The 14,254-nt window shown below is 37.3% G+C and overlaps 1 protein-coding gene across 6 annotated transcripts in view; it reads right to left on the minus strand.

Moving 5' to 3' along the window:
• PEX5L (peroxisomal biogenesis factor 5 like) overlaps nucleotides 1-14,254 on the minus strand; it is a 224,636-nt gene that overhangs the window by 134,025 nt on the left and 76,357 nt on the right. For all 6 annotated transcript variants that reach the window (XM_024124174.1, XM_024124176.3, XM_024124173.3 and 3 more), the window contains one exon: nucleotides 4,758-4,869. In XM_024124174.1, the coding sequence (XP_023979942.1) occupies nucleotides 4,758-4,869 (112 nt within the window). The remainder of the gene's footprint in view (nucleotides 1-4,757; nucleotides 4,870-14,254) is intronic.

Consider the following 14,254-nt stretch of genomic DNA (forward strand, 5'->3'; position numbering starts at 1 on the left):
CTTTAGCATTTGTTGTAAAGCTGGTTTGGTGGTGCTGAATTCTCTTAGCTTTTTTTTTTTTTTTTTGGTACGCAGGTCTCTCACTGTTGTGGTGTCTCCCGCTGCAGAGCACAGGCTCCAGATGCTCAGGTTCAGCGGCCATGGCTCACAGGCCTTGCCGCTCCACGGCATGTGGGATCTTCCCGGACTGGGGCACAAACCTGTGTCCCCTGCATCGGCAGGTGGACTCTCAACCACTGTGCCACCAGGGAAGCCCTCTCTTAGCTTTTGCTTGTCTGTAAAGGTTTTAATTTCTCCGTCAAATCTGAATGAGATCCTTGCTGGGTAGAATAATCTTGGTTGTAGGTTTTTCCCTTTCTTCACGTTAAATATGTCCTGCCATACCCTTCTGGCTTGTAGGGTTTCTGCTGAGAAATCAGCTGTTAACCTTATGAGGATTCCCTTGTATGTTATTTGTTGCTTTTAATATTTTTTCTTTGTATTTAATTTTTGATAGTTTGATTAATATGTGTCTTTGTGTGTTTCTCCTTGGATTTATCCTGTATGGGACTCTCTGTGCTTCCTGGACTTGACTGACCATATCCTTTCCCACTTTAGGGAAGTTTTCAACTATAATCTCTTCAAATATTTTTTCAGTCCATTTCTTTTTCTCTTATTCTTCTGGGACCCCTATAGTTCGAATGTTGGTGTGTTTAATTATGTCCCAGAGGTCTCTGAGACTGTCCTCAATTCTTTTTTTTAAAAATTTAACCTCTTTATTGGAGTATAATTGCTTTACAATGGTGTCTTAGTTTCTGCTTTATAACAAAGTGAATCAGTTATGCATATACATATGTCCCCATATCTCTTCCCTCTTGAGTCTCCCTCCCTCCCATCCTCCCTATTGTCCTCAATTCTTTTCATTATGTTTTCTTTATTCTGCTCTGTGGTAGTTATTTCCAGTATTTTATCTTCCAGGCCACTTATCCGTTCTTCTGCCTCAGTTATTCTGTTATTAATTCCTTCTAGAGAATTTTTAATTTCACTTATTGTGTTGTTCATCATTGTTTGTTTGCTATTTAGTTTTTCTAGGTCCTTGTTAAACGTTTCTTGTATTTTCTCCATTCTATTTCCGATTTTCGATCATCTTTACTATCATTACTCTGAAATCTTTTTCAGGTAGACTGCCTATTTGCTCTTCATTTGTTTGGTCTGGTGGGTTTTTACCTTGCTCCTTCATCTGCTGTGTAGTTGTGTGTCTTCTCATTTTGCTTAACATACTGCATTTGGGGTCTCCTTTTCGCAGGCTGCAGGTTTGTAGTTCCCATTGTCTTTGTTGTCTGCCCCCAGTGGGTAAGGTTGGCTCACTGAGTTGTGTAGGCTTCCTGGTGGAGGGGACTGGTGCCTGTGTTCTGGTGGATGAGGTTGGATCTTGTCTTTCTGGTTGGCAGGACCACGTCCGGTGGTGTGTTTTGGGGTGTCTGTGAACTTATTATGATTTTAGGCAGCCTCTCTGCTAATGGGTGGGTTTGTGTTCCTGCCTTGCTAGTTGTTTGGCATGGGGTGTCCAGCACTGTAAGGTTGCTGGTCATTGAGGGGAGCTGAATCTTATCGCTGAGATGGAGATATCTGGGCGAGCTTTCGCCATTTGATATTACGTGGAGCCGGGAGATCTCTTGTGGACCAATGTCCTGAACTCAGCTCTCCCACCTCAGGGACTCAGGTCTGACACCCGGCTGGAGCACCAAGACCCTGTCAGACACATGGCTCAGAAGAAAAGGGAGGAAAAAAAAGAAAGAAAAAAATAAAATAAAATAACATTATTAAAATTTTAAAAATTGTTAAATATGAAAAAGTAATAAAAAAAGAAAGAAAGAAGACAGCAACCAAACCAATAAAAAATCCACCAATGATAACAAGTGCTAAAAAGTATACAAAAAAAAAAAAAGCAAATAAACAGACCGCCAGAACCCTAGGACAAATGTTAAAAGCAAAGCTATATAGACAAAATCACACAAAGAAGCATACACATACACCCTCACAAAAAGAGAAAAAGGAAAAAAATATATATACAAAAAAAAAAAAAGCAAGAGAGCAACCAAATCAATAAACAAATTTACCAATGATAATAAGCTCTAAATACTAAACTAAGATAAACATAAAACCAGAAACAAATTAGATGCAGAAAGCAAACCCCAAGTCTACAGTTGTTCCCAAAGTCTACCCCCTCAATTTTGGGATGATTCATTGTCTATTCAGGTATTCCACAGATGCAGGGTACATCAAGTTGATTGTGGAGAGTTAATCTGCTGCTCCTGAGGCTGCTGGGAGAGATTTCCCTTTCTCTTCTTTGTTCCCACAGCTCCAGGGTTCAGCTTTGGATTTGGCCCCGCCTCTGCGTGTAGGTCTCCTCAGGGTGTCTGTTCTTCACTCACACAGGATGGGGTTAAGTAGCAGCTGATTACTCATTCAGGCTGGGGGTATGGAGGGGTACAGATGTGGCACAAGCCTGCAGCGACAGAGGCCGGCGTGACGTTGCAACAGCCTGAGGTGCGCCGTGTGTTCTCCCGGGGAAGTTGTCCCTGGATCACAGGACCCTGGCAGTGGTGGGCTGCACTGGCTCCCGGGAAGGGTGGTGTGGATAGTGACCTGTGCTTGCACACAGGCTTCTTGGTGGCTGTAGCAGCAGCCTTAGCATTTCATGCCCATCTGTGTCCGTGCTGATACCCGTGGCTCACACCTCTCTCTGGAGCTTGTTTAGGTGGTGCTCTGAATCCCCTCTCCTCACACACCCGAAACAATAGTCTCTTGCCTCTTAGGCAGTTCCAGACATTTTCCGCAGACTCCCTCCCGGCTAGCTGTGGCGCACTAACCCCCTTCGGGCTGTGTTCACGCAGCCAACCCCAGTCCTCTCCCTGGGATCTGACCTCCAAAGCCCGAGCCTCAGCTCCCAGCCCCTGCCTGCCCTGGCAGGGTGCCTCTCAGGCTGCTGAGTGCTGGTCGGCACCGATCCTCTGTGCGGGAATCTCTCCACTTTGCCCTCTGCACCCATGTTGCTGTGCTCTCCTCCATGGCTCCAAAGCTTCCCCGCTGCCCACCCGCCGTGTCTGCCAGTGAAGGGGCTTCCTAACATGTGGAAACATTTCCTCCTTCGCAGCTCCCTCCCAGAGGCGCAGGTCCTGTCCCTATTCTTTTGTCTCTGTTTTTCCTTTTTTCTTTTGCCCTACCCAGGTATGCGGGGAGTTTCTTGCCTTATGGGAAGTCTGAGGTCTTCTGCTAGCGTTCAGTAGGTGTTCTGTAGGAGTTGTTCCATATGTAGATGTATTTTTGATGTATTTGTGCGGAGGAAGGTGATCTCCACGTCTTACTCCTCTGCCATCTTGAGGGTTCCCCCGACATATATTTTTAAGATTAAAAAAAACATACTATCAAATGAGAGTCTTCCTTAAGGATAAAAATCTGTGTGACTCAGATGCACTGAATGCTGAGGCCAAGAAATGAAAAACCCATAGTCTCAACATACCATTTTTCCTGACCTCTTACTTTGGAGGGTGTTATGGATTGAATTGTGTCCCCCCAAAACTCATATGTTGAAGTTTTAACCCCCAGTACCTCAGAATGTAACTTTATTTAGAAATAGGGTCAATGGAGATGTAATTAGTTAAGATGAGTCAGATTGGAGTAGGGTGGTAATAAAAAGAGGAAATTTGGAAACAGAGACCAACATGCATACTGGGAGACATGCACACATGTCATATGAAGATTAGAGTTATGCTTCCACAAGCCAAGGAGCTACCAGAAACCAGGAGAGAGGCCTGGAACAGAACCTTCCCAAGCACCTTCAGAGGAAGCATGGTCCTGCTGACACCTTGATTTTGGACTTCTAGATTCTAGAATTGTGAGGCAATAAATCTCTGTTGTCTAATCCACTCATTTTGTGGCATTTTGTCATGGCAGGCCTAGGAAACTAATACAGAAGGCAATACTGTTGGTACTGGGATTGCAAGAAATTACATATTCTTTTGATTTTTTTCCTCCAGTATTTCACAGGTCTCTCTGTTATATGCTAGAAAAATCAAGGTGAAAAGCAGCTTTTGAGTTGGATATTATGTTGCTCTCTCTGGTGAGCCCTTCCTATGTGACTTAGTTCTATCCTCCCTGAGAGTTGTAGAGGGTACTGGAATCAAGATCTGAGAATTATGCTTTGCAGCTTTTTCTTAGAACAGTGGAAATTTCTCAGTGTACCCCATTCTCATGGATTTTCCTGCAATTAGAGATAAAAGGCTCCTCTGTATTTTTCTGGGGGTAGCTCAGTTTTGGAGCATGAGCTCCAGTTTCATAGGTAAGGAGGATGAAACTGATCTGACAGGATCTGAACTTGTTTCATTTCCTGCCTAAAATGTACCAAGTACAATTTCATTTGCTTGATTACTCAAAGCGGTAGTTGAATTTAGAAAATGATTGCTTTGGTGTGATATTCCTATATGATGTGACTTGAGATGCGAAGATGTAAATATGAAAATTGGCATTGAAAAATGATTCATTGCTAATAGTGGTACTCTAATGTTTACCAAAATTGGTTGGATAATATCCATTGGAGTTTCTTATATTATAAAGAAAAGCAATTCATTGGTTTATATTGAACAGTATATATTCTAAAATTTCATTTGTTTGCAAATATTATTCTCCACTTAAAATGCATTGTGGAAAGAAAATGTGCATTTTTCTACCATGAAAATTAACTCCACTTGAGGATAAGTTAAAAGTGAAAGAATTACCGGCTGTGTTGGACGTTACTGGCCTTGCTATTGCCTCCGATTTGGTTTCACAGAGAAAGTCATCGATGGAGGGACTCAGGAGGGGTCTGCTTTCTTGCTGTTCATTCACCAGCTGGGAACAAATGAACACAGGTGTCAAAGGACTTTGTCCAACTGCAGAATCAGATGAATTAAAATGCAGCCTTGCAACAAAATGAGAATAGCAAGCCTACTAAAAAATAAATCAATCAATAAGTAATGGGATAGAGGAAAGAAAGAAAAAAAAAATCAGGGGATGGGGAATGAGCCTTTCAGCACTGTCATATTTTTGATGCAGCCAACTTCAGTTTTTAAACCTCAAGCTTTTTTTCTCCTCCTAGAACAGTTTTGGAATAATTCTCTAATTTCAGTATGTAGAATATGACACCTATTGAATCACAGTTCCTAAGGGCCAATCTCACTCTTCACCTGGACAACAAGCTCTCACTGAGACCTGGAACCATGGCTTCAGACCTTGAGGTGACACATTCTGTTTAGGACTGGTCAGTCATTGCTATGTGGTAAGAGCACGCACACACACAGAGATCCGTGTGCGTGGATAAACGCTCTTTTTCTCTCTCTCTTAAAAAGCTCAAGTCACCTAAAGGCACACGCCCTTCCTTACATTTCCTTGGAATGCTTTTGTAGTGCATAACAAGTATTTTGAGAGAGTAGGAAATATTGTTATGTTAACTGTACAGGTATCTAGTATATATGTTTGTGAAAATCTGTATGTAAAAGAGATTTCTGTCAATTCAATTATATATCCCCATTGGCCTGTTCTCTAATTTCAGAAATCTTTCAGTTTGATTTTTATTAGTTCTCATTATCAGTGGCAGCCAACTATTTACTTTCAGTTATTCTGCACCTCTTTGAATCCAAACATCCTTAAATTCTGTTTCTAAGGGTAAGGGGAAAATTACACTTAAGATAACACAAGTGGTTAGTCCCTAAAAGAACTGTCTTAGTTTTTTGGGAGTTTTTATATTGGCCTTTCTTAAAATGGGCATAGTCATCTAGTTTTCTACTTGCTATAGGAAAAAGATGTGCCAAAAAAATCTCTAGATTTTAAAATACTTATTTGCAAGGCTGTATTTTAAGAGACACATAAAATAACAAATGAAGTGTTTTGAAGTATTACCAAATCAAAATATTTTCTATGACTCACTTTCACTTCATTATTTCTCTGGCAATGTTAGTGGTATTATAGCTTAGAACTTATGGACCATGACAAGAGACCTAAATAATGGTAAATATGGGAAGAAAAAATGCAATTCTATTATTGGTGAAGGAGGAATATGGAAGCATTAGTGGTTATTCAGGGACTGAAAACCAAGAGGCATCTTTCGTACTTTTATACATTAATGCTATTATCTTAACATGGATAAATCTCAGATCTTCACTAAAGTCTAAGATTTTGAGATAGAGTTGGCAAATTAATTTCACTCATATTAATTTGTACATGTTATCGAGGGTTCTAAGCATTAAGAATGCTCATTTTCTTTTAATGTTCAAGTTATAGAGATAGAAAATTTTCAAATATAAGTTTTAGTGTTACTATGTATAAAGACTCACAGATTTCTCTAAACTATCTGAGGTCTGTTTTGGGTGTAACCTTTTTTTGGGGATGCTCCTTTAATCCATGAACAAAACTCTTGAGTTTCTTTGCATTTTGTTTTCTGAATTTGAACATTCTTGCATATCACCCATCCTATTTATATTGAAATATTTTTAATGTTGAGGGACTATGAGCTTTTCATCTTTTGGGGATAAAATATATTAGAAGTTTTATAAATGCCATGGTTTATGCCAGCTCTTCTGAAAATGTGATTAGTTTTCCGGGATCTGTTTTTCATTTATAGGTAGATCATGTAAAAACTGTGTTTATGCAATTTCTTTAAGACTCATACATTAATGTGTATTTCTTGGGAGAACTTGCCCTTTTAGCCATATGTGCTTAGCATATTGAACCCATCTAGTATGATATCACCATGGTGATGTGGTCTTGATGTAGCAACAATGTCTACCTCCAGGCTGTGTCATTCTCACGGCTGTCAAGGGAGAGCTGGATTCTGCTGTGCTATAAACATCATGGAAGATGAAGGTCACCATCAAATGTGGCACCACACTATACTCATAGAACTTATTGTAACAGGCTTACATTTATTACGTTGTGCATTCTGACTACTAGGTCTTATTGACCTAGGCTAAAGTGAAAAAGGTGCAAAAACTCAATACAACCAATATAACTTCAACTTTAAAATACGTATGACATATGTGTGATGTCATAACTCTCTTTGTTGGCCATTATTTCTCTGAAGAAGTCTGATGTTATTGATAGATAACTAAGAAAATTTATTCTCTTAGTCCTGGTCTTGAGAAATATCCATTATTATGTAAAAGGTACATATGATTTATATTCCACAAAAGCCCCCTTATACTTTTTCTTTACTTTGGATACAATTAAATTCCTTTGTAAATAAAAGGACTAATAATTTATTTCCAAATCATAGCTCTGTGAGTAGGTGTGTAGAATAGACCTAGACTACCTATGGTTTTAGAAGACCAGGGTATTAGATTTCTGTAGATACTTTTAATTGCAAACACTGAAAAATTACAGTCTAAATTTGATAAAAGAATTCTAGAAAGTAAGACCTTTCCACATAAATATCTAAATGGAAAAACAAAGGAAAGGCACAATTAATTGAAAGGCCTATGCTTTTAGGCAAGTCTGCTTTATCAGAGGTAATAGGATTTTTTTTTTTTTTTGAGTCTCTCTCCTCATTCAAACTAAAGACTTATTTTCTGGAGAAAGCACTTCTAGCACTCAGATTTTCTCAGCATAGGAAGAAAATAATACCAAAGAGGAGGTTATTCAGAGAGACCCTAGAGAGCCCAAGACTAAGGTGTGGCTTCTCCTCATAATGTCTTTTCCACAACTACTGTCTTATTTGTGACCACACTTCACCCCTGAACTGGAGTTGTTCCCATAACATGTGTGTCCCATTCCTATAACTGAGCTGTTCCTGTGACTTTCTTCCATAGATACAAATCAAAGAGGAAACTTCACATTACTTTCTGAGTCTGTGCTTTTCAAGCTAGAGCACCGTTTAGCTGTGAGGAAATGCTGAGATTGGAGTGGAGATAGTGGCAGGGCTCAAGGGTGAAGAGGATGAAAGGCCAGATTTCAGATAGCATGGAAAGGTAATTTGGGAACTGAAGGTTTTTGGGTTTTGATTGAGATATGGAAGATGAAATAGGAGATATCATGAAAAACAATCTTTTGTTATTAACTCTGAGGTAAGAGGCTATGTCTTACTCATATTTATATCCTTCACAACTTCGAATAGAATGTCTTCATATAAGAGGGGCTCAATAAATGGCTACCAAATGGGACAGTGACTTTGCAGAAACTGAAGATATAAAAATATCTATCTCAAACAGTCCAATTTTGAACTGTATCTTCAGTCAGATGAATTTAAGGATCATTATTTTAGCCCTACTAAGTCCCATTTTATTTTTACTTGTATAGATAAGAATGGCTTTTCACATGCCTCCCTCCTGATTTTCAAACAAATTTATGGTTTTCCTATGGTGACTTGAGAATAAGCAAACCTTTTAGGTCATAAAGTAATATTGCAAACTGAACTGAATCCACCAAATAGCTCCCCTAAGCTTTACTTCCAAATTGTATGCCATTTATTCTGTCTTTATTCATTGGTAGGATAGAGCTTACTGACTTCCTCTTAGAATTACTTCCTTCAGTTTGAAAATACTTTATGAACTTACCTCATTTCATCCTTCTGGCACAGAGTACATTGATGTTATAAAAATAATAAAAGGTGAGTCAAAAGGTTTCCAATTTTTTTTTTTTGAATAACTGTGTGGGAGTGATTGCAATTTTGGTCCAATCAGATGATCTTAACGGAGTTAAAATGACCCACTTCATTGTTGCTAAGGCCTTTATTTCAACTTTACATTTAAAATTTTCCTTTATTATTCTTCTTTGTCCTCTTCTCAATATTTAGATTAGTTCAAAGGCCTTTCTAATGGTGACAGATTCTTATTTCTCTTTCAGGACCCTGTTCTATTGATACATTGTCTGGGAACCTTCTTCAGCTCTAGGCAGCAAGTGCCTTCTTACAACATCTCCGCGTTCCCATGCTTTACCCAATCTTATAACCTTAGTTTCACCTGTTTCCTCCCACTAGACTATGATCTCTTTGAAGGTAGAGACCTTATCCAATTAATTTTTGTATCTCATAGTGGCAGTTTAATAAATGTTGACTGATTTTATACAGTCCAACTGAATGGTGAATTGTATAAAAGAATGATTGCATGGGTATCCTCAATTTCATATGGGGTTTGATCAACTCATAGAGAGGCCAGTGGTCCTCAGAAATGTTTACTAAATTCCTGGCAAATTTTAAACCACAAATCTAAGTCCACTTTCCCCCAATGTCACATCATTGAAATGCTTGGAAACCTAGAGGTATCTAAAGGAACATTTCCAAATGCAAGGCTTCTACCAAGAAGTCAAAAATGCCAAGAATGAATGCCTAATGAGAAAAATTGAAATAAAGGCATGGACCTGCCTCATTCCATTTTTGGAAGCAGGACATGGACCAATGCAAGTGGGAAGCCAGTGGTACTTCAAGAAATAACCCACTACCTCACTCAGAGATTTTAAATCAGAGATTCAAATTTGGAGATTCTGAGAAAAAGCCCTTACACAGTCAATGGACATGGAAACAAAAGGAAGTAGCAGAAGTAAGAAGACAGGTGAGAACTCGCATGTAGGAGCTTCTTGTCACTCAGAATTCAAGACTATTGATACTTTACACCTTCCCTGTAATCATAGGTTGTAAATAAAATATTCAGTCAAATGCCTTCAATTTACTTATGACTTAGTCAGACCGGTCAGTTGATGTGGCTAATAGTAGCCACCACAGGACAAAATTGGTTCTTATTTTATATCTATACTGTGTTTAGTGCTGAGCAGAATGCAGACAATATCATCCACCTTTAATGAATTATTGTCTGTTTTAAAACTTTGTCTAAAAATACATTTGCCTTAGTTCAACTTGAATTTCCTTAATTTAAATGTTAAAAAATTAAATTTTTTTTTTTTTTTTCCGGTACGCGGGCCTCTCACTGTTGTGGCCTCTCCCGTTGCGGAGCACAGGCTCCGGACGCGCAGGCTCAGCGGCCATGGCTCACCGGCCCAGCCGCTCCGCGGCATGTGGGATCTTCCCGGACCGGGGCACGAACCCGTGTCCCCTGCATCGGCAGGTGGACTCTCAACCACTGCGCCACCAGGGGAGCCCCCAAAATTAAATTATTATATGATCTAAGCTGAATATTTAACCAAGATGAAAGGAGAGTATTTTGTTTTTAAATACTGCCTGCTACTTAAGCTCCAGTGCATTAAAGATAGCTTGTTTTGTGACTTAAGTCTAAGTTTATCTTTAAACAATATATTGCTTAGGTGTTTCATTAAAAAATATAGAGCTAAAGTTTGTGATAGCTTATATCACTAAGAATTAACTCCAAACCAAAATACATTTTAAGTGAGAAAACAAGGTCTGTATAGGATAATAACTCATTATTCTATAATTCTACACTTCAGATTGATGCTCTCAATCTATTGTTTTAAAGTAAAATATTCTGTTTTTATTTTTAAACATTTTAGTACTTAAAGAATAATTTTAAAAGTTAAAACACTGAAACTAATAAGCTAAAAAACAGTTGACAAATATCTCATATTTGTAATGATGATTAAAAAGTTTGTAAAAATATACCAGTCTTTTTATCTCATCTAAATAATAGAAAAATTAAGATTGTTTTTATATAAATAAAAACACAAATATGCTTTCAATAGACATATATTTATGCATTTTGAAAATTCCTTTATTATTTGCACTCTCTTGATTAAAAGTACAATATATGTCATTTGTTAAGTAGGTTTTCATTCATAATTTTTTAATTAAACTATCTGTTTATGGCTTTATTAGTCCTAGCCAAATTTAGAAATGTATGCAAAGCCCATCAAAATAGTCACCATATTAAAACTAAGTTGACTGACTCAATCCATTGAAAAGAGGAAACAACTGAAACATTACTATGCACCCCTTATTATTCAGCCTTTGAAGGCTTTGTCATGGTAATTCTGCCACCCGACTGAATTAATTTCTTATGAGCTAATAGTACTAATGGTACTGCCCCATCCCCCAGTTTTTTATATGGGTCTCAGGGGATCTTCCTGTAAAGGATAACCATGTGATAATTTTCAACTCTTTGACTTGATCTAAATGTCAACCAACTGACAACAAATATTTTCCTGACAGGATAGTTAGACATAAAAATGTGAATCTATTCATGGGGAAATGAACAAATATTATTGTTTACAGCTTGGATAGTACTAACATCAAGGCACAAGGAGAATATAATTAAAGCAATTGTTTCAAGTTAGTAACAGAAAACCCAAGCAAGACTGTATTTAGCAGCCTTGTGAATGTTTTTCCAATCAAGGACATTACTTTTTAATCTTTATCAGACACAATATTAAATCAGTATCAAACTATAAGGGGTGGGGACAGATAGAAAAAAAGCCTGAGTTAAAAAAAAATTCCCTTGACAAGAAGAGGTCTGGAACACATAGTTTTAAGACACTGTGCTCTACAGTAAAAAATGAATGGGCTATTCCTTACTTACAAAAGTACCAGGGGAGGTGGTTAAAATGAAAATTTCTGAAGGTTCCTTATGAGAGAAAAATATTCCCTAAAGCCATTTCATTCTCATAAAGAAGAATAAAAATTTTTCTATGATATGCTCAATCTGCTGGCACATAGTTTTCCCTTCTAGCCTCAAACTGGATTTATTTATACCATTACAGTCTAGAGTAGTACTGTTCGATGGAAATATAACGAGAGCCTGGTAATCTTAAATTTTCTAGTAGCCACTTTAAAAATAGTGAAAAGAAACAGGTGAAAATAATTTAATAACATTTTATTTAGCCCAATATATCCAAAATATTATCATTTCAACATGTAATCAATATAAAAATTATTAATGTGATAGTTTACATTATTTTTCTTTGGACTAAATCTTCAAAACTTGGTATGTATTTTATACTTACAGCGTATCTCAATTCGGGGTATCCACAAAGCACTCAATAGCCACGTGTGGCTAGCGGCTACTGTATTGAACAGCACAGGTCTAGAGAAACTCTATTTCCTCCAAGACTTGATGGTTCACATATTTTTTCCCTTCAAAACTCTCATCAATGCACATTTGTTTCCATACTGTTTGACTTAAAGTGTTAGTCTAGGACAACATGAACTTGAACTACTATGAAGAGCTTGACACATTGTTTAGCAAAGAACTAATAATTAAATGAAATAAAAAGAGCAATTCTCAGGGGTCTGACAATTTCTGAGTTCAGGTCACCTGGCCAACTCTTCTGTTTTGTTCAATTTGTTCAATGTACTATAAATGACTTGACTGGAGTATGCTTGGCTAAATCTCTCTAAAAGTGATCCTAATAATCACATAATACAAAAATGCTTCAATATAAACTATTCTACACCTACCAATCTGTGGAATGAACAGTTACTAAACAAATTAGGGACTCAGTGTTTCAAGGACTTATTCTGTATTTTATCAATTATGATTGTCCTGAGGACATTATTGAGAGAGCGGCAATTAGCTTCAGACATTTCTGGAATCTGTGAATGAGCAGCTGGCATAGACACACCAGTGATGAAGATGAGTCAATGTGTCCTGCAGTATGTAGCACTATGTCATAGGGGCTTTACAGGAGACATGGGACAGACATGTTTCAAGACACTAATACATTCACACAAGATAACGAGTAGGAATGTGGTATGGTACACAGATTGGATGCTGTGGTTGCCATGAGAAGTACTCACTTTTTCAGATCATTCTGCTGCTTTTTGGCTTGTGCATGCCACTGGTGCATAGCAGGGAAGAAGCCACTTGTGTATAGTGGAAAAAGTATATCAACTAATAAAACCACATTTGACTGAGAAATAATTGTATCACAGCTGTCACAGGATTAATTCCATAAGATTATCAACACAATAGGTGCATTGCATTTTATGAATCAACTCTCCATGTGCTGATTCATAAACTAGTCACTATGCAACAAGAATATGATGCATCAAAGAAAGCATTATATCATCTTCATGCAGTAAAATTGTAACTATTACCTCAAAAACAGTTAATGCAACATTAGACAGGGAGTAAAGAAGGACCTTGGTACACACAAATGTCCTGAATATGAGAAAACGGTAATAATTACAGTTTCTTTTCTAATTAAAAAAATCAAAATTCTTATTTTGCATTAAATTTAAATTAAAGTTTAGGTTATAGTGGTAATTTTGGACATTTGAAAAGGATTACTGGAAAGCACATAGCAATGCATGGTTTTGAAGAAAAAGAATTTTGGGCACTAGAGCCTGTCCCAAATCGTGATGTCCTGAAATGATACGCTGCAGCACAACTGTGCCAATTGCAAATTTGGATAGGTCTTACCTACTGATGAATATGGCTCTACCATTAGCCGAGAACTCCAAGTGGTTTTCACCTCCCCTAACATTCGCCTGAGGAACTGTGGACTGTATATTTTGGATATGGATTCTGCAAAGGCAGGAGATCAATGTAAAACTGTATATGTTTTACTATGTAAACTAAGTAAAGAATGGAGGCCTTGGTAAATATTAAGCAAATTTCTTTCCAACTATTACTATGTGTCATTGGGAAGAAGCATCTCCTCTTTTGGATTAAAACAAAAACAAAAACAAAAACAAAAACCTCACAACATAAGATTATCCCAAAGTCCTGGGAATCTTTATAACTTTTTTATTATTCAATTTTGATGTTATATGTTATTATAATTTTCATTACTTACAGCATAGTGTTTAGAATGAAATGAAACCACACATGTTGGCAGCAGCTGGGGATGTGATCTGATGATATTCTAAAAATAAGTTGCCATAATTTAGCTTTTGATATAAATGCCTTTCATGAGGAATTTAAATGGACATTTTTCTAAATCTAGACATGTTCATATAATTGGAACTGAATCACTGTATTTACTATTTCCATTATGGAAAAAAAAAGAAATGTTTAAGATAACAATCTAATCTAAATTATAAGATAAATTCAAGTAAGTAATTTTGCATTTAAGAATTTAAAACTGATAGTTCCACAGAGTGGTGATGAGTATATTATACATACATATGTATGTGGATTTTACAGGGTGTTTCAAAAGTCCCTGAGGACATACAGGATTCATTCTCAGTGTGTCTTTGCATACAAATGCAAATCTTTTTCTATAGTTATTATAATAAATACTGAAAATGCCCCTCATGTGCTTTTAATAGAGACATTTTTGTTGTCAAGGTCACTAAGTAGAAGAGGGGCCACAAATGCCATTTTCTGCATGGAGACTCAGG

The sequence above is a fragment of the Physeter macrocephalus genome, chromosome 1 (genome assembly GCF_002837175.3).
Source record: "Physeter macrocephalus isolate SW-GA chromosome 1, ASM283717v5, whole genome shotgun sequence".
Lineage (NCBI taxonomy): Eukaryota > Metazoa > Chordata > Mammalia > Artiodactyla > Physeteridae > Physeter > Physeter macrocephalus.